Below are 20,573 nucleotides of genomic sequence, written 5' to 3'. Positions count from 1 at the left end.
GTAATTCTATCACATAAAATGTTGTTTACGGTGAATTTTATTATCAGAGAATTTTATAAGTATATTTTCGACACTTTACGACCGCTAATTTAATAGCGAAAATTATTGGCCAATTTCATGCTCAACGTAAATATGGCATCACTCCCGTTTCCTTGGCAACGTATCAACAACGACGAAGTAAAGTTTTTCATATCAATTCCAGTGAACTGTTTGGGCAAAATCATTATAATATGTTTCTAGATTACTGTTCGGGTGGCAAATTCAAGTTTTCTGTGTTTAAAGTTAAGTTTCGCGAGTGATGTGATGAATGGAACGACCGAAAAAAATTAAAGAAAAATCGACGACGAAAAAGTGGTAATATAGTGATGAATTTTAATTGGGTAGAAATCTCAGTATTTAGTGTAAGTTATGCCCCAAAAAGTAATAGTACCTATAAAATGCCATGTTTAGTGCTTCGAGTTGCAAGATCTGATAACGGCTAGCAGGTTAGTTGAACTAATTTTATTTTTTTGTGATGGTTTCCCGAGTCTATGGTAGCAAGTTGATACACTGAAGAAGGGAAGGGAAGGGTAATATTCGGTGCCATATTGATTGCCATAAATGGACTCTGACGACCTTGTCGTTAACGGGACGGAGACCGACGTGGTATTAACGCCATTTCAGCAAAGTACCACCATTGCCTACCGAGGGAATACGACACCACAATCGCCAGCACATAGCATCCAATCCCATCCGTTCATCGAAGCCGTGTCTTTACCGTGGCCAGAACACCATAATCAGGATCTTACTGGCATCGATCCTAATGTGCCAGTTGGTACTGCAGAGGGGCTACAGTGCTTTAAGCGGTACTAACTCGCTTTGACGGAACTGCTTTCGAATATTGTGGTATTTTATGGAGGTTCGACAGAGCCCACTGTCAAACCTCGCCGCATCCTAAGCTCCAACTCCAACTCGCAGTGTGGCTGAGAGGGAGAGGGTCGTCAAGCCTCTGGACTATTGTCCCTGCTGCCCTTGAGTGTGTGTGACGCTTAATTTTTAGCCGTCTGTTTCTCGGAGTTGGCTGAACCGATTCATGCGCAATCACTGGCACTGGCATCCTCTATAGCAAATTTAATGCTTATAACAAAATAATTTCTCAATGTACAACCGGGAAGTCCGGAGTTGTCAATGCAATAGCCCGGTATTGAATAATAAGCAATAAGAAAAATTAATTGTACTAAAATAGATTCTACTTCAAGTCCAATTTTAACTTTAATTTCGAGTGTAATTCAAGTCAGTTTTGAAGTGCGATTTGGATTTTAAATTCAAGTCATTTTGCATGTCTAATCACCAGTTCGATTTCAGGTCCAATTTGATATCCAATTTCCAATTGCAATATTTGATAAATTTTTTCCATGTCAAGTATGCATAACATTAACATGGTCGTCGCCATCAGCATAGAGCCGGGATGGTTTATTGTGTTTCCAGCACTAGTATGTATTCAACTGGATCTTGGGTCACTTATCACCAATATCGCAGATGTCTCAAAAATCGCATGTTTCTTTCGGTCCATCGCAGCCTATCGATTTTCGCTAAATGTATGATGAGATCTCTCCGCGAAACAGTGCCTGTAGTTCGTGATTCGTACGCCCCCGCCACTCTCCACTTTCAGTTTGTACTCCTCCAAATAATGTTCGCTGCACCTCCTGCTCGAACACGGAAAAGGCGCGTATGTTAATCGTGAGCTGCGTCACGGTTTCAAGTCCATAAAGACCTACTGGTCTAATAAGGGTTTTGTGTTTTGACATTAACAGCTTCTTGCGGCGGCGTGCGCTTTTTGATAATAGTGTTTTACGAAGGGCGATCCCAAACACACGAACTCAACTGCCACTTCTAGTTCGTCGCCGTCAACGGTTACCGTCCGGGGGAGGTCCGTATTTGTTTCCTTTGAGCCTCTTCCTTTCATGTATTTGGTTTACAACGCATTTATTTTTTGCCCAATGCCCCTAGACTCCACTATATGGTGTCTAAATCTGCAGCTATTACGCTCCGCCTAGCTGAACTCTGGAACAGTTCGACCGAATGCTAAATAAGCGTACCGAAGTGCTAACGGGACGTAAGCCGGTAGTCATTGAAGGCGACTTTAATGCCTGGGCAGTCGAATGGGGTAGTAGGCATACTCCCTTAAATGGAAGCTGGAAGCTTTATTCAAGCTGGACGTAAGCCTAGCAAACGAGGATTTCGTTAGTACCTTATGTAAAAGGGTACAACAACCAATCATCGATAACACTTTCTGTACACCAACGTTATTGACCATCATGGTCTGGAAGGTGTCAAGCTTTACGATACAAGATTGATCAACTGAAGCCACCGACGCGAGGGCTAAGGTCGACCTGTCGGAAGTGCAAGGTGAAAGCCTTCGATAAAGACCTATTTGAGGAAGCACTCAGGGCAGAGAGGAATCGTTTGTACCTGATTCCTAATGGGCTGACCAGCGCTCACCAGAGCTCTCTCCAATCAAGCGGAACTTGACGAAGACCCGAAAAACTGGTGGAAGTGAGATACAGTTCAGGGCAAACTGGCATTCTACGGAGAACAAAGTGGACGAGTTGGCTGTTACAGCCTTACAGTAAGGAAGCTGATAGATGAATTGCCCGGCGATTCGGATTCGATCAACCGAATGTTTGACTAAATATTTTCTCTGTATTTAATCAATTAACAATTTCGATATCACATACTGCGACAACCTGGACAGCCACTGGAGTCTATAACGAATTCGATCGACGTTCAACCCAAAACTTAAACATTTGAATTCCAATGAAGTCAAAACCAATGAAGGTGATTTTTTTTCGAATTTTTGAAGGCGAATTCCTAGTACTTCGGGGAGGTTCTTACTGAAGCAAATACTCGTTTCCACTGTAGGTAATCGGTTCTGAGCCCCTATCGCAACCAATTTCTCAGACAACTCCAGAGTTTGTGAGAGCTTATTGCATTAGTAAATCGAGGTAATGAATTTGCTGACAACCTAGCAAGACAAGGATCAGCTCAGCAATTTATTGGTACTGAACCGTTTCTAGGCACCTCCACAGCCACCGTGAAAGGCGAATTGATGACATGGGAAAAGGCACAACTTCTTCGGAAGTTTCCTTCTTACTCCATATCAGGTATGGCTCCTGGCTTTATTAACCATGTCGGTACTATTGAGGCACAGGATTATAACTATCCCACTAGACTCCATCAACGGGTATCGGGGCCTGCCACAAAAGACGATCATTAAGACTGTCGCAGTGGCCTTTTAACCCAATGCTCTTCTGGCATACAAAAAAAAATGGTGAAACCGGAGGGGGGCTAATTCGGAAATAATTACATACTCAACAGATTCTTGTTCGAAGACCATATTTAATAGTAATAAAAAACTAAATTTACCTTACACCTATTATCTACATCGTTCTTAAGTCGGATTAAGCTTATCATCGAAAATAAAACTACGGTCAACCGGCAGTTTCTAATATCGCAAATAATCATAAATAAAGTTTTCCGCTACTTTGTTGACATCATGGGTGCTCAATCAATCGACCGCATTCACACGCATCAATCTCTTAAATCCTTAGTCTGTTGATCGGCGGGATAGACAATTGTCTTGTTGTTGCTGCTGCTGCTGCTGCTGCTGCTGCTGCTGTTGCTATTCTTGTTGATATCACACGTTTTCTGGCCGCTGAGCCCGGCAGTTTCCGGTTTTCGCTTGCGACCGTTGTCGAAGAGCAGTTTCCTAATGTTGCTGAACGGAATCTCAAACAGCACCGTCAGCACATAGGACGCCAGAAAGATGGCCCCGTACTCCTTGAAGTCCAGCTGTGAAACGAAACGTGAAATCAATGTCCGAGGGGTACGGGAGTGTCGATTATGAAACAACCTACCAGAACCGATGTAAAGAAATTGTACCGCAGAGGGGTACGAACCCGTCCTACGTTGAAGAAGAAGATGGGAAACTGCGTCAGATAGACGGCGTAGGATATCCTGGTGGTTACGCGGAATCCCCGCCAGGACAACACATCGGTTAGTTTATCTGTGGGGATTCGGAAAATGAATGCTTGGGTTTTAGTGTGAGGGGGTGATTGTGGTTTACTTCTGTAACCTAAGTGCGAGGTGAACACAGCCCAGGAGAAGAACAGGCACCACGCGATCGGTGAGAAGGCGGCATAGTTTGCCGCTTCCAGCGGATCGTACACGTAGTCAATGGAGCCCATTGGAGCCGGACCGAAGAAAGCCAGCACGAGCAGGAAGCTGCTCGCATACCATCCCAGTCGAAGTTGGTTCTGAAACGACAAATACTTATGTGTCTAGATATGTCGCAAGTCATCGAACTTTGACGCCGATTGAAACGTGTTCGAGAGTGGTGTTGTGCCGTTCGCTCTATTTTGCATAAAATATCCATTCATACTATGCCGTATGCAAATGACGGCATGGTTGAGCCATCCGTCAGCAATCAATCCGTTGTTCTACTTACCGGCGTTAGGCTGATCGATTTGAAGCGGCGACACGCGTAGCCTAGCATGACACCCATCAGGTACACGGTGAGTCGGTAGTAAGGCAAAATGTACATATTGTCCGCTGTGTCGAACAACTGTTTAACTCTGGGAATAAATTCGTGATTGGGTTTTTAAAATTGAGGATGATCTATCTAGAACGTAAGAGAACTTACGATGTGCCGAAATACACGTAGTTGGACAGGCGCAGTTTGTAGGTGATGTAGAACCGATGCACGGTGGAAATGAGTGCCAGGATGATCAGTGCAGCTGCTCCTTTCTTGGGCCACTTCCAAATCAGCCAGATGAACAGTGGGGAAACGAAGAACAGCTCCGTGTCGATACCGATGTGATGAGTATGGGTGAGGCACATGTTCTTGAAACCGAAATAGTTGTGAATGAAAAGCATATTGCGCCACCAGAATTCCTTGCAGATGTCACCGTGATTAGTGACCACCAGATTCCATTGCGGTCCACTACCCAGGAAGGGTAGGACGAAGGTACAGAACAGGATCAATGCTCCGAGTGGTGGAATTATCCGGAGCAACCGTCCGATGTAGTCCTGATAGAGCTTTATCTGCTGACCACGCAGCAGACGGCCAACCGTTGAGTACGTCGTCAGGAAGCCACTGAACATGATGAACGGATCGGTGAAGAGGGACGCAGCGCGTCCTACGACAGTCCACTGCTGACCTAGGGTCTGCGAAGTTTATTTTCAGATTTCTACAAATGTGCGAAAAAGTGAGGATGCGGAACTCCTCACCACGGGCAGTTTTACAATCGGAAACTCACCTCGCTCATGTCAGTTCGGTTAGCGTACGGGTTGAAGAAGAGTGCCATCGATTTGTGAGCGATGACCAGAAGCATGGCGTTGAGGAACCGAATTCCGTGCACACTTGGCACATCGTTAGGATCATCCTTGACGCAGAAAATTGCTCTCGTGTTTTGGATTAGCGAGAAAGCGGATAGCCATTGGTCTGGAAAGAATTGCCTGCTCAAAAAGTGGCTGATACGATTGATCGATGCTACTTACTGGTGTTCCCCCATTTGTACTCGTAGAAAGTGGAGAGAAACACGATCGCCAAATAGACGAGGAACCCAATCCAGACTTTGAGGGTGGTCGGTGTATAGTATTGTTCCCAAATGGAATTCTTAACCTCGCAAAGTTCGGGTTCTACACTTACATCCAGCTGTATACCAGTTCCTTCGCTAGCATCTTGTAGAAATTCCGTCAGCGAATGCTGAATGTCCTTGGCGGAACAAGCAGAAGGAACGCACAGTGCCCAGTTGATGGTCGAGAAACGCGGTACACGGTGTCCGGGCTGTAACGATCAATGAACATCTGCTAAGTTGATTCATTTTCCCACCTAAACTTTTCTGTTTATATTACACAGGCACAAAACTGACGGTCCAAAAATATTGCATTAGAACCACCCACTGGCGTGCTTAGGCTGGAAAACATTGGGTCCCCACATTTTCTTTAAAATTCTATATAGAACAAAATAATTTAGTACTCTGCCATTATTTTTGCGATAAGCAAATTAATTGCATAAAAATAGTTCCAGCTTCAAGTCTAATTTTAAAATCAGGCATGAAATAAATTTCAAATCTAGTTTCAAGCCTAATTTCAGGTTAATTTTAGATCCAAATTTAATTCTAATTTCATACCCTTTGCCAAGTCTAATTTTAAATTCAATTACAGCTTTGATTTTTGGTTCAACATCAAGCACGATTTCATTTTAAATTTTAAATCCTTCCAAGTTTAACATCAAGTCCGATTTCAAATCCAGTTTTAAGTCCAACTTAAAACCATTCTTATTCTAGGTTAAGTGATGGTGGAAAACTTCAGAGAAAAGTCGAAAAATTGTCTTCTATCACATGGAAATGTTGTGAAATAGTTTTACTTGTTTGTCAATTGTTTGTCAAAGATTAGATTTAATGTTAAAAATTTTTTGAAAGGATTTTTCGATGCTCCTGAATTATGGTCAAACAACTCGGCTTTTCTGGATACACTAAAATCTCTTTTTATGTCGATTCATATTACGCGATTTAGTCCGAAATTTGAATTAACGTTCTCTCTCTGTACGTCTTAAATTTGAATTAATATCCTCTTTTAACATCTGATATTTGAAATAACGTCCTTTCTTTTAACGTGCTCCTGGAGGGAAAAAACGCAAAAGAGCACGAAGCAAAACGTGACAAAAATTAGACAAAGGGAAACGTGTTAGAGGAAAAAAAGAAAAACTGACATGAAAAACGTAAGTAAAATACACTCAAGTCGCATTTTACGCGAAGGATACGTCCCGCGTAAATCAAAACCGCGTGAAAAAACCGCATAAATTCCGAAAACCGCGTAAAAAACCGCTTAAATTCCGAAAACCGCTTAAAAAAAACGCGTAAATTCCGAAAAGCGCGTAAAAAATCCGCGTAAATTCCGAAAACCTCGTAAAAAAACCGCGTAAATTCCGAAAACCGCGTAAAAAAACCAAAATTTCGCGTAAAAAAAACTTTGTGGATTTCAACACTACGCGGAAAAATAGACGTTTTGAACACATCCGCGTAAATTCCGAAAATCGCGTAAAAAAACCGCGTAAATTCCGAAAACCGCGTAAATTCCGAAAACCGCGTTAAAATAGTCATGTGAAAACGGCGTAAAAAAACGCGAAGAAAATCCCATATCGCAAAATTCGGAAATGAGAACAAAAAACTGGAGGAAAATGGAGAGAGAAAATGAAAACGGAAGACAAATGGGAAAAAATGGAAAAAAAACAGAACGAGATAAGAAAATAAGGCAAACTAAAATGGACATGGACAATGGAAAATGGACAAGAGCGGAAACATACGAATATAAAGATGTAAAGGATATAAAGATAGGGCAAGAGAATGGGAACGGGATGGCTAAATGGGAGAAAAAAGAAAGAAAAATACGATAAACGGACCATAGAAAATGACAAAAATATGTAAAAAGGGAAAACGTGTCTTAAAAAGAGCTAACTGGAAAAACGAGACAACAAAAGGGGACGACTGGAGAGAAAAAGAAGGAAAACGGAAGTGAAAAAAATGAAAGGATAAAGAAAATGAAGACAAACTGGACAAAAAAAGAAAAAAATGGAACAAAAAAGATTAAAAACGGGATACAAAGGTAGAAAAGAAATGGAAAAAATCCCATATTGAACGGAAACGAGAAAAAAATGAAAACAGAAGATCCCATGATAAAATGGAAAATAAAATCACAGCGATACAGAATAGGACGAAAAGCAGAGCAAAATCAGAAAATAGGAAGGAGTTAGAAAATAAGAGTCGAAAAACGGGCCTGACAAGAGAGAAGGAAGAGGAAGAGGAAAATCAGAACTGAAAAGGGCGAAATGGAATGAGATGGAAAAAGAAGAGAAAGAGGACAATGGGCAGAAAGAAGGAAAACGTGAAAAAAAAACAGATGACATGAAAAGAAAAACGTTACCAAAGGTAAAAAACAGGATACATCAAAAGGGAAAACGAGACAAGAAAACAAGCCAAACCAAACCGGAAAAGAAGAAGAGCAAGTTTCGAAAATGGAACGAAGAGGATCGGAACAAATGGAATATAAAAGGACATACAAGAGAATGGCAACGGGATGGGAAAATGGGAGAGAGAGATAAAGAAAAGCCACTCAGAAAATGACAAACAAATGGTAAAAAACAACGGAAAACGAGACAAAAATAGCAAGAGGAAGAACGGAACAGAAAAATGAAATAAAATAGACAAGAACACAAGAGAATCAAAAGGGAAAAGAAGAAGAAGCAAGAGAGAAAGAAGAAAATTGATTGCTCGTTTCGAAACATATGAGTCAACGAGAAAGATATAATAGGATATAAAAATGAGACAAAATGGAATGGGAATGCGAAAGGAAAAAAGGAAAAAGAAGAAAAGAAAGACGGGCCAAAAAAACACCCAAAAACTGTAGAAAAATTGAGGCAAAAAAGAAGAAACTGGACAGAGAAGAAGTCAGAAGAAGAAGTCAAGAGAAGAGACAGAAAAAAAGAGTGAAAATAAGGAAAAACGATTAAGGAAACGAGAAAAACAAGAAAGAAGATGAAAACAATTTTTCGGTTTCAAAAAAATTTCATCGGAACAAAAAAGGAGAAAATATCGTATTGAGAAAAGGAGAAAATCCCAGATTGCAATATTGAGACGAGAACAGAAAAATGGAGAACGGAGAAGGATGAAAACGGAAAACAAATGGGATAAAAGAGAAACAGAACCAATTTAAACGGAACCGAATTAGAGGAAAAGCAGGAGAAAAAGAGGAGACAAGAAAGGATAACGCAACAGCAAACAAGAGAAAAGAGAGAGAAACCAGAAAGGAAAAAGAGAAAGAAAATTAAGACAAACTGGACGGAGAAAGGAAAATCCAAACAAAAAAGGAAAAAAACGGGTTAAAGATGGAGAAATAGCGGAAAATTGAGAAACGAGAACAGAAAAACAAGAACAGGAAACAGTGAATAAGGAATATAGAGAGAAAAAATGAAAGCAAATGAAGACAACTGGGATAAAATGGAACAGAAAAACAGAACGTGGCCGAATTGGAAAACAAAATAAGAGGAAAAATGGAACACAAAAAATAGAAAAAATTAAAAAACTAACGGAACAGAACACAAAAAAACGGACGGACTGGAAAAAACGGGCATGAAAAAAGAAAATAAGACAAAAATCAGGACTGAAAAAGACAAAAAATGGGACAGGAAAAGAAAATGGAAAAAGCAGGTGGAAAGGAAAAACGAAAAAATAAAGGAGGGAAAATATCAGACATAGATGAGAGAGAAGGGACAGAAAAGGTAGAGACAGAATGTGACAGAAAAAGCGGAAGGAACAAAACAGAAAACGAGAAGAAAGTGAAAGTAGAACAGAGCACAAGAAAAAGGGAAAAGGACATTAGTGAGAGAAAGAAAGAAGCAAACCGATTCCCCGTGTCGAAAACAAAAACAAAAACACAAGAAAGATGGGACAAACAAGGAATATGAATGAGTTTGAAAAATGGAAAAAAGTAAAACAGGAAACAGACCAAGGAAAAACGGAAGAAGAAGCTAACAAAAACGGAGAAAAAACGAAACAAAAAAGAGAAAGAAAAGGAGAAAATTCAAGAGCAAGAAACAGAGAGGAGAGAAGAATACACAGCAGCATGAAAAAAGAGGAAGAGGAAAGAAGGAATGGAGGGAAAAAATGCAAACGGAAAAAAATGGAAAAGGAAAACATAGAAAAATAGAGAAGGAATTAACGACTGAATGGGACAGACAGAGTCAGACAGAAAATAATACGAGAAAGTGAAAGAGGAAGAAAAAATATTAGGACTAAAAGGATAAAAAAAGGATAAGAAAAAAACCTAAAGATAAAAGCCAAATATCGAGAGAAAGAGAGAGAGAGTAGATAAAGGAGGTAGAAAAAGATGAAAAAATACATGAGAAAGGAAAACCAGAGTGCAAAGGGAAAAACAGCCAAAAGCGGAATAAATGTGACATGTGAAAATTAGAAAAATCGGGGCATCTAATAGAGGAAAACGAATGAAGACGAAACGGGAAGAAAAAGAGATATACAGTTAGAACAAGACGTGAACGTAAACTCGAAAAGAAAAAAAGAAACATAATAGACGGAAAATGGGAAACAAAATTACAGAAATGAGCGGAAAACAAGAAAAACCAGAACTGAAAATAGAAAAAAGAATCACTAAGCGAAGAAAAACGGAAAAATGAAGCGAAAACACGGGACATAATAAACGAGAGAAAAAGAAAAACTGAGAGTAAAAGAAGAAAGGTAAGAGCAAAAACCAAGAAAAAGGTAAGGAAAAGAAAAGAAACGGAACAAAAAGTGGCAAATCTGGGATGGAAAAGTGAGAAAAAAAAAGATACATATAGAAGGTAAACCGTGTGAGAGATTAAGACGAAATATGTTAATCCTTATTTCGTGTCCGTGTCCACATACAAATCTAATTCAATGCCCAATCTAAATTAATGTTCAATTTTAAGGTCATGTCCGATTTAAGCCCAATTTCCATTCAATCCCAATTTTAAGATCAATTTCAAATCTAATCTCAAGCCCAATTTAAATCTAATTTACGTCCAATTTAATTCCAATTTCAAGTTTATTTTGAAAGTTAAACTTATGTCCAATTTTAACTTTATTTTGCAATCCAATTCCAAATCTAATTCAATTCCAATTTTAAGTAAAATTTCAAGTTCAATTTCAAATGAAAATTTAAATCTTGGTTTAAGGCCGATCTCATATTTAATTCCAAGCGAAGCTTCCAGTCTAGATTGCTTTTAAGCCCAATTTTAAGTCAAATTTAAACTCGGATTTCAAGTCCAATTTCTATTGCAATTTGAAGCTTCAAAAGTCTAATTTAATACCCTACACACTTAACTCGGCAAAATTTGCCGAGATTTGGACAGCGGAGCGTTCGGTGAAAATTTCGGTGGTGCATATCGACGTTTACGGATCTTTACTAACGTTTGGTATCATACAAATTTTTACCGAACGCTCGACTGTCCAAATCTCGGCAAAATTTTGCGGACTTCGATGCTTTTTTTAAGTGTATGTCAAGTCGGATTTCAAGTCATCCAGTTCCCAGTCTAATTTTAGTCCACTTTTGACTTTGATTTTAAATTCAATTGCATTCGAAAGTATGGATTTTGCAACCTAAGTCGGGTGCCCCACCCTTTGCTAATGTCTAAGCACGCACTAGTGCTAGCCACCAGAACATAATAAGCTTACACGTTAAACGGGCCCCCCCATCTAAGGTTCGTTTGATCTTGAACGAGCGCAACCTTCAATGGTGCGGCGCTGCATTCACGACTGCATACTTTTTTTTTTCTTTCTAAATTAAACCGTGCGGTGCACTTGAATTGCATGTGCCCTTACCCTTACCGGTGCTGCTCACTTAGAACCGGTTGTAATCATATTCTCCAAGTTGAAACAATCTAACGAAAGTACTCACGTCGCCAAGTTCGCTGGTCAGAATCCCGTGCGATTGTACCAGATCGTACAGATGGCGCAGAAACGGCATACCGGAGGAGACAACCGTCGGTTGAATGCCGGCCAGACAGTATCGGCCCCGGAGACTGCCAGCGTCGTCGGTGCTGTGCTGTCCGGTACCGCGAACGTTCAAACACTGATCGTAATCGCCGTACTGGTTGATGTTACCGTTGAGCAGACCGGAGCTTAGCTTGCCACCGGCATCGTACACTGTGCGATGAAGATGATTGAGTTGGTTGTGAGATTATTCAAATTAGGTGCTTCTTCTTCCACCCTGGCCGGGGTGGGATGGGAAATTTTTTACTTACTTCTAAGGGCCCACATCTTCATCGAGCGAAGGGAACTCAGATAGGCTTCGGCCGCCTGGGCGCATTCCGGTGACACCTGTTTGCTGTAGGCAGGATTGAACGGTGAGTAGCTGGAGAAGTATGTTTCCCTCAGTTTGGTGACAAATTCTGAAAGTAAAGTTTGAACGAGAAACTAATAACAACTTATTCTAATTACTTGCAGAACCTTCAAAGGTCAGCAACAATCTGGTTTTATGCGTGAAGTAGATCAGTTGTACTAGGTCAAGTACAACGGTGTCTCGTGAGTCTCGGGTGATCGAATTAAGAACTCGTTACTCTAGTAGGGTAGCTTTGCGTCTATAATTTCAGCAAGTTACGCAAGGTTCGTCACCTATAATTTCAGAGTCTTTCGTTTAAATTGCTCATAATTGTGATCTACACTTTCATGCTTTAGTTTAAATTGATTTAATTTTTGCAATACTAGTTCTAGGTTTTAGTCGCGATGTGCAGAACCATTGATCTAAAATGCATTTCACGATTGTTCAGCTGTAAAAATGATGTGCATTGTGTGAGTAGACTGATTGCGTCGATCGCGCACCGGATGCACACGTCTCAAAAATGCCTGAACAGTGCAGTTTAGCCGTCTGTCATATTCGACTGTCGCGCAATGTAACTAGCCGTAAGCCACCCAAAGGTGAATTCGCTCGCCGCTGCTGGGCGGCATATTAATTTATGGTAAATAATAAGTATTCCGCCGCATACGGCTTACAGCTTGCGCATTAATTTATGTAAGTTTGGTCTATTCAATGCTGCGCGCTTGCTGGTCACGTACGCCCGGTAATGGTGACAAATTATGGTAACGCAGTCATTTGCGCCGAAGGGATAGTATCGATACTTACTGAAAGCATTTGAAAGATGCTCTATTCGCGGTGCAGGTGCTAATAGATAACGATCATATAGTTTGAAAATGGAAATGGCTGAAGATCAGATTCCTCTGGCGTTCAGACCAAGTCCTGATTTGCTAAGCCGTAAGTATAGCTTAGCGTCATTCCTCATTATTTAATCTTTCTACTTCTGCTCAACCAGATGCAATTGTCATCAATACGATAGTGATATTTTTTTGAACAAAAATCAGCACTTTTACATGAGCTTTCACAATCGAATTGTATGCTACAATTCGGTACATCAGCAGTCTTTGAATTCTACTTTTTTAACATTTTAAATGTCGGAACACAATTCGCCCTGCTTCAAATCTGCATTCGACTACCTACAGTAAATCAGAGAGCGCGCGAAGACACAACACAAAATTTATATCACTTTCTTCGCGCTTTTTTACAAGACAGCAGTTCTTAACATATCACAACAGAATGTCCATAGAATCGTTCAAAGTGAGGGTATCATTGAGCACTTTCCCAAATCGGTTTTCACTCAGGACATCATATTAGTCTAGATTCAAACGATAAAAATAAACTTCCGAAGGTGGAATATCTGTTATTTTTCTCATAAATGCAAATAACCGAAAATTCAGTAGCTAGGATGTGTGTCTAATTGTCGTCTGTGTCTGAAAAGTATGGTGATCACACTAAAAGTATTATGGGCCCCACAGTATTGACCCAGTAAAGTTTCTTCTTGCTGAGGAAGAAGCTAAAACTGCACAATGGGTTCTGTATAAGTCCAAAACAGGATTTCCCGACAGTTAATCTAATCTCACTCAGACCGTTGCTGAGTATACGAAAAAGACCTGAAAATCGCGTGAACTACCATAGTCGTTTCCGAGTAAGCCATTAGTATAATTTCTTAAGTTATTTGTTATTTGTTATTTGATATTTTATTTTCATAAATATTTATCTCATTCTCTTCCAGGTAAGAACTGGTTTCAATACTATCTGAAGCGGCATCCTAGGATCAGCAAAAAACTTTTCATAAGACTTCCGAAAGCGGGAGCAAAAGTCACTAGGAACCAAATCGTTCGCTGGTTCCTATACTGCCCATAAATGGAAGACAGTCCCATCTGTAAAAACGTGCAACTAAGAAAAAAGCTGTTGAACCCAACACAATTTTTCTTTAATATTGCATCGATTTTGGAAACAAATCGTCCAAATCGTCATGAAATCACTTGAATGTACATAACAGAATACTTTTACAAGCAATTTGTTCATATGTGACCTAAAATTTGTTCCAAAACTTAGAAAAACTGCCGAAGTTACTGATATGCGTTTATTTGTGCTTGAATAAGCAAGAATAAACGCATAACAGTCACAGGCACAGCATGCCTTGATCCTTGCGTTGTCGGTGACTCGGCAGTATTTTCAAGACCACGTGTCGTTGTTGTTTTGATAATTCACGTGCTCGTTCAATTCAATTGTTCAAAATGTCCTTTTTGACTCAAATCTCTTCCTGGCCTTTTCTCCTTGTTATTGTAATTTGTTATCTTGAGGTTATAGTGAGGTCGCATGATGGGGTTTGTTTGACTCAGAAGCTGGTCGCTTTCCTGTGTGTCCGGAACACTCCCAGAACGCGTCCGAGTATGACCAATGTGATCCTGGACACTATATATGACAACAAATGAACTATTTCAAAACACCTATAATAGGTGAAAGAAACCCTCACAGAAATTGACGTTGATCTTTCTTCGATTTTCAATCATCCTCAGCGTATTTTCAACTTTGATGTATCGAGTTTCCAGCTTGTACCAGCTAGGTTCAAAGCTCTGCGTGACGCTCGTGTTAGAAATGTCTGCTTTGTGAACAACAACTGCAACAAAGAGAATTTCACAGTACTTTTTGGAAGCAGTGCTGACGGAGAGCTTACGCCGCCAATGATCATCTATCCCGGTAAGCGAGTAACACGTGAAATCGCTGAGCAAATTCCAGCCGGTTGGTCCGTGGCTGTTCCTGACGAGGGGTGGCAAACATGCAAAATTTTTTATGAATACATTGCGAATGATTTCTACAGATGGCTTGTGATGAAAAATGTAGAGTTTATTGATGGTAGTCTTTATTGATAGACAACAGTCACGTCAGCATCGAATTGACAGAAAAACTACAAGGTATATAGCCCTTAGGGTTATACGAATGGGTGACGTAGGACTATATCAGATCATTAGATCAAAGACTATTATAAACTTCATTTTTGGCATTTGTATGTTTATCCAGCTTTTTACGCGCTATAATGACGGACGCTATAAATTGTGTTCGTAATATTCGAACAATCTTTTTGACAACTCTGCATCCATCAAAACTGGGCACTCTTCTCCTGTAAGGCAGTGTTGCTCTTTCTTTCGTTTACGTGAAAGAAGGAGGGCATTAGTTTTGTTTACATTTCGCACATTTTTGCTCTCCTTCTTTGGCGTAAATGAAAGAAAGAGCACGGTAGTGTTGCAAGAGAACAGTGCCAGATTTGATGTATATGCAGAGTTGTCAAAAAGATTGTACGCATATTACGAACACAATTTATAGCGTCCGCCATTATAGCGCGTAAAAAGCTGGATAAGATTCTGTGAGTGCCATTGTTTAAGTGAATGTTTAAACGAGAGCGAAATATTCGGATTCAATTCTTCATTGAATGCAATGGTGGCATTGAAAATACGTGGACGGAGGTTCATAAATACAATGCCTGCAACCATTGAGACATAGTTTTTTTTTAAATCACTTGTGTGCATCATAAAGGTTGAAATAGTAATGAATAACCAGCCTCCAGATTATTTTATTAAATATGATTATGCTTAACTTGACATGTTTCAATAATTTTACTTTTACTCGCTTGTGGGCTTCAAAAGTGCCGTTGGTTACAAATAACGTTGAAGACAAAGGATTCATCACAAATATGATGTGCCATTCGAATGTCCTTCTCTTTTGACATGAATGGCAACAGGCGCGTAAGTTAACGGCGTCAATTCACTGTCTTTTGCTCCGAGAAGGTTTTACTAGTTTACTTTCACAGCTTACCGCTTGTTACATAGCAGAAAATATGACACATACTCAAAAATATCTGTTTTATTTGTATGAGAGTCCTTATCCTCCTTCACAGGGGTGAGGGGTCTCAAACCATCATAAAATAAATTCATGCCTCCATAAACCCCCACATGCCAAATTTGGATCCATTTGCTTGATTAGTTCTCGAGTTATGAGGAAATTTGTATATTGTTTGAATGGTAGCCGCCCTCCTAAAGAGGGGAGGAGTCTTAATTCACCATAGAAAAAAATCTTACCTTCTGAAACCCCCACATGCCCAATTTGGTTCCATTTGCTTGATTAGTTCTAGATTTATGAAAAAAATTGAATTTCATTTGTATGGGAACCCCCCTCCCCCCCCTCTATTAGAAGGGGAAGAAGTCTCAGTACATCATCGAAAAAATCCTTCCTTCTGACACCTCCACATGCCAAATTTGGTTCCATTTGCTTGAATAGTTCTCGAGTTTTGAGGAAATTTGAGTTTCATTTGTAAAGGAGCCCCCCCTCTTACGCCGTCTATAAAATTGCTCTCTCACCACTCCATAAAATTGCTGATCATTTTATCTTTCCAACGACATATAAATTGTTCTGTTTCGTTTAGTAGTTTAGTAGTTATTAGCATTTGAAATCTTTCATTCCAACGTTACACTTCTATTTTCGTTTTCACAAAGTGCTACCCAGTCCCAGATAGTAAACAAAGACGTAGTCCTACGTCAAAAATTCGACGGAAAAGAAAATCATGTTGGTTTCCCTTTTCCCAAACTCAACCAGGTTCCTGCAGCCACAGGACAAAGTTTTTTTTCGGGCCGTTGAAAAAAATTTGATTTAAAATTTTGCGAGAGTTCGTGAGTAATAAAAGCGATGCCAGGGTAAAACAAGGCTAATTTCGCACAACTGATGAAAACAGCCATCGAGACTTTTACAAATGCAAAAGAATACCAGTGGAATTTGCCCATAGAACGTTAGCGACGTTGATTTCAGTAGTTTTCCATCAGATATATCAGAAGCCGGAATAGTCGAGGAACATTTAGGCGATTCAAGTACAAATGCCCAATCCACAGAACAGGACAAAACGTCGGATTTTTACCACCACCAGCTTTCGTTCGTTGAAATGGGACTAGATGAAGAGGGTCTGAAGAGGTTCTGTGACAACTATCGTAAGGACTTTCGGTGTGGCTCTCTAGAGGAGCTGGCTCTTTTCAACTTTTGTAAAATTATTAAGACTACGTCTTACGGCAAGGTTTGCGATAGGGTGTCATTCCAGAAAATCAAAAAATGTGAGCGTCACGAAAATATGAAAGATTTTGAATGCTTATAGCTCTGCCAATTATAAAAGAATTTTCATGGTTGAGATACCGATCGACTCATAATAGATGTAGCAATTATGTGATTCCTACTACAGTAAGGAGGGGTAAAAGTGCGATTCAATGATTTATCAGTGCGGATTCCGAGTAAATTGATTACATTGGCATGGATGGGTGAGTACTTTGACAGCTTAAATCTATCATAAACATTTGTTGTTTACGAAGCATAGTTGCTGAGTTATGGGTAAATGTTATTTTAGGGCGGTTTTGATGTAATATTTCGTTGTACGGCAAATACGATATCAGCAGGAGGATATTACTTGTTGACAAATTGTAGCAGCGTTTTACATCACTCAGATATCTCTCTTGAAATTGTGGTAAGAAGAATTTACAAAACATATTTCGCTTTCCCATAATTTATTCAAACCCCGTCAAGCGCCAGCGGGGCAAAAGTTCGATTTACTGACGGGGTAAAAGTTCGATTGGATCGAGAATCTAACTCATTTTACTGACGGGACGACGACACTATGCAAGTCCTTGCGACTTGTAAGGTACTGCGCGCGACGCTGTTCGTTTGTCAGCGTTATAGCTGCGATTCTCAGCGCGGTTGTTCGGGGAAAGGTTTCGTTTCTATAACGAAGCGAACAAATTCCAATTTGTTTCAAACGAAATTTTTATAACATAAAAATATTTTTGTTTGTTTTGAAAATACGGTGAAAAGAGTTTACAAAATATATTTCGCGGGGTAAAAGTGCGATTCACAACGGGGCAAAAGTGCGATTCATGGACGAGGCAAAAATGTATAGCTAATTATATACAGCTTTAGGCACTATATTACAGATACTAGAAATGGAAGATCTGCAGAAAACTGTGTGCTCTACAGGTGTTGGCCGGAGGAAAACATTGGTTTCCCGCTGATAAAATAAGAAACAAACGTTTGGGAAAGTTTCGATCTAACGGAGGCTGCAATACACCAGCGCAAAATACGAAAGGTGCAAATTGAGAATATTCCTTACCGAAACATACCGCAGATTGAAGATAATATGGTTTTGTTAGCTACTGTTGTGCTAATTTCATGGATTCGAGCTTCGCACTTTTGCCCCGCTAGTGGGGTAAAAGTGCGAATCGGCACTTGATCAGAAGAAAGAAGAATTTATTTTGCCAAACACTATTACCGCAGATAATTTATAGTTGAATGTGAAGACATTGAGTCACTGCATCACTATAAAATATATTATGATGTTGTCCTTCTTTATATCTCACGAAAAATGATGACAACTTCAAACATCGCACTTATGCCCCGCTCTACTCTATTCATATAATTGAACTCAAAATAGTCATATTAGTTAGACGCCATCAGGTCACAGTTACACAGCTTCTAACGATTGGCGATGATTTCTCGTATTGACAATTTTTGCATAATTTGTAGTACTAGTCAACTTTAAGTAGCTGGCTTGAAACTGGTATGCAGTTGATGAAGTTAGCTTACTTGACTACTTGAGGAGGTTGCTTACAACTACGGTTAAACCAAAAAAAAATAGAGAACTATTTTGAGTTATCATTTAAACACTGCTTCGCATTCGTCAATTTCCACAAAATTGTTGATAGCACTCTTCATTGTGATAGATTGATTTGAAATATAATTGTCTTACAACTAACATGCGGACGGCCAGTTAAAATATCAATTAGCTAACGTCCTCTGCATCGTACTAGTTTCTTTCGACACTCTGCTTCACAGCTCTATGCATACTTGACAGAAAAATAATAGAAACCATATAAAGAATCGCAAGCAAGGAAGCAACTAACTGACGCAAAGCAGCAAATAAAACGCTCAAAACTATTTTCGGATAAGACAGTCGCAGCTTTTCTTCACTTTGAGAATTTCTGCTTCACGTCACATGCACAAATATCCCTTCGGCTCTGTATCCGTGTAAGACAACAGCTCCGAACAAATTCTTGCAGTAGATGCAATCTGAAATAAGGAAAGGATGATCACTCACTTTTCTAAGACGTTTCACATTCAGAACATCTCATTGGACAAGATTCAATGTTTAAAGATAAAATCGGTTGAAGCAAAGTATCAAAATGGTATAGGTTTAAACGTTGTGAAAAAGCTTCGACCTGTTGGGACGGAAGGTTTTTGTAAAAGGTATCTTTTTACAAAACTTTTAAAGGAAACCACACACAAAACAGACGATATGTTTGGCTGTCGTCCCTGCCTCTGGAAGCAAGCTAATCACGAAGAAACAATGGGCAAATTTAACCTTGAGACTTTTAGTTAATTTTCACTATTTAGTAATTGAAAATGAAAATTGTAATAAAAACCACATAATTGCTACACCTATTATGAGTCGATTGGTATTCAAACCATCAAAATCCAATCACACTGGCGTTCAAAATCTTTCAGTTTTTCGTGACACTGGTGATTTGATAAATAACCACCTTCTAATTGACAGGTAATTTGCGAGAAACCTTTCGACAAGCGTCACAGATCTATTTAAAACCGAACATCTACTGTATTTTCCTCTAAATTTGCTAAACTATCTAAATTACCTTTGCGAGAAATATAACTTCCTTGCATATTATGAAAAAACACCAAGCGTCCCCATTGCAGCCGAAACTTAATTTCTTTAAAAATTAAATACCTATGTAGAACAAAAATTTTTAATTTTTAATACGTTATAAAACAAATTTTTAACTTGCCGTACTAAATTGTTTTAGGGCTCAGATATGAAAAAGCTCATTATTGTATACCAAACTAATTAGGTCACTAAGTTTAGGGTTTCAAAAGTTATGAATTTTGAATAAAAGATATTTTCAATTTAAATTTAGCGAATTAAATGTAAAATTAATGTGAAATTTCGTAGTTTTCCCTAATGTTTATATTTTTTTTTTCGAAATGTTTGATGATCGATCCTTTTTATCAAGCTAACCAAGTCTAAGACATTTAACAGTTTGCCAGAAAAACACAACGCACCTGCTTCATCGGGACCAATCTCCAATTCATCCTCAGCCGTTTGTCGGTTCGTTCCGGCAGAAAACTGTATCCCAAGTTTATGCCGTACACTGTTCAGTAATAATTCGTCGATTTCACTCAAATTTTGTCTGGGCATAGTTTTGTTTCGAGCCCGAAACAAGCTCCAATTTCCGGCAGCCGGTCCGGAACCAACTGGCTTTTCACCAACCGTGGCATCACCAACGGATTGTTGAGCTTTCACCGGGGCGCACTGATTGGGTGAATTGTTGCACTGCAAAGTTTGCCCACCTCCGGCTGAGCTGGCTACAGCCAGCAAACCCAGAAGGGTGATAATCGTGTTTGCAAACATTGTATCAAATTGTTTCGTTTATCATTAGAAAATTTCAACTAGAACTCGAACTTGTAGACACTAACACTATCACTAGCCTTTACATTCTCGACGGAATGGTTCTAAGTTTTCCCACTGACCACTGATTTTTCACTTCACTGACGCGTCCCGCGTTTGGTGGGTGGAAAATCCTTCCCCAGCAGGCTGACGTAAC

At 39.5% G+C, this 20,573-nt stretch overlaps 1 protein-coding gene across 1 annotated transcript; it reads right to left on the bottom strand.

The window, feature by feature from the left end:
* Positions 1 to 3,415: 3,415 nt before the first annotated feature.
* On the bottom strand, positions 3,416 to 20,573 carry LOC128743550 (O-acyltransferase like protein-like). Its single transcript, XM_053840153.1, has 10 exons — positions 20,032 to 20,573; positions 11,819 to 11,965; positions 11,473 to 11,720; positions 5,539 to 5,827; positions 5,298 to 5,482; positions 4,682 to 5,205; positions 4,487 to 4,613; positions 4,106 to 4,295; positions 3,897 to 4,045; positions 3,416 to 3,831 (listed from the first exon to the last, which is right to left on the bottom strand). Exons 1-10 carry the CDS (start codon positions 20,378 to 20,380, stop codon positions 3,571 to 3,573), a joined length of 2,469 nt encoding a protein of 822 aa, XP_053696128.1. The 5' UTR covers positions 20,381 to 20,573; the 3' UTR covers positions 3,416 to 3,570.

Source organism: Sabethes cyaneus, chromosome 1, assembly GCF_943734655.1.
Source record: "Sabethes cyaneus chromosome 1, idSabCyanKW18_F2, whole genome shotgun sequence".
Lineage (NCBI taxonomy): Eukaryota > Metazoa > Arthropoda > Insecta > Diptera > Culicidae > Sabethes > Sabethes cyaneus.
This window is presented reverse-complemented; position numbering and strand designations above follow the sequence as displayed.

Excerpts from the sequence above, each read along its gene's own strand:
- LOC128743550 (XM_053840153.1), bottom strand. The coding sequence starts at position 20,380 with ATGTTTGCAAACACGATTATCACCCTTCTGGGTTTGCTGGCTGTAGCC. Across the intron at positions 5,206-5,297 it reads ACCGAACTGACATGAGCGAG|ACCCTAGGTCAGCAGTGGAC; the intron begins GTGAGTTTCCGA and ends TAAACTTCGCAG. Across the intron at positions 4,046-4,105 it reads CTCGCACTTAGGTTACAGAA|ATAAACTAACCGATGTGTTG; the intron begins GTAAACCACAAT and ends GAATCCCCACAG.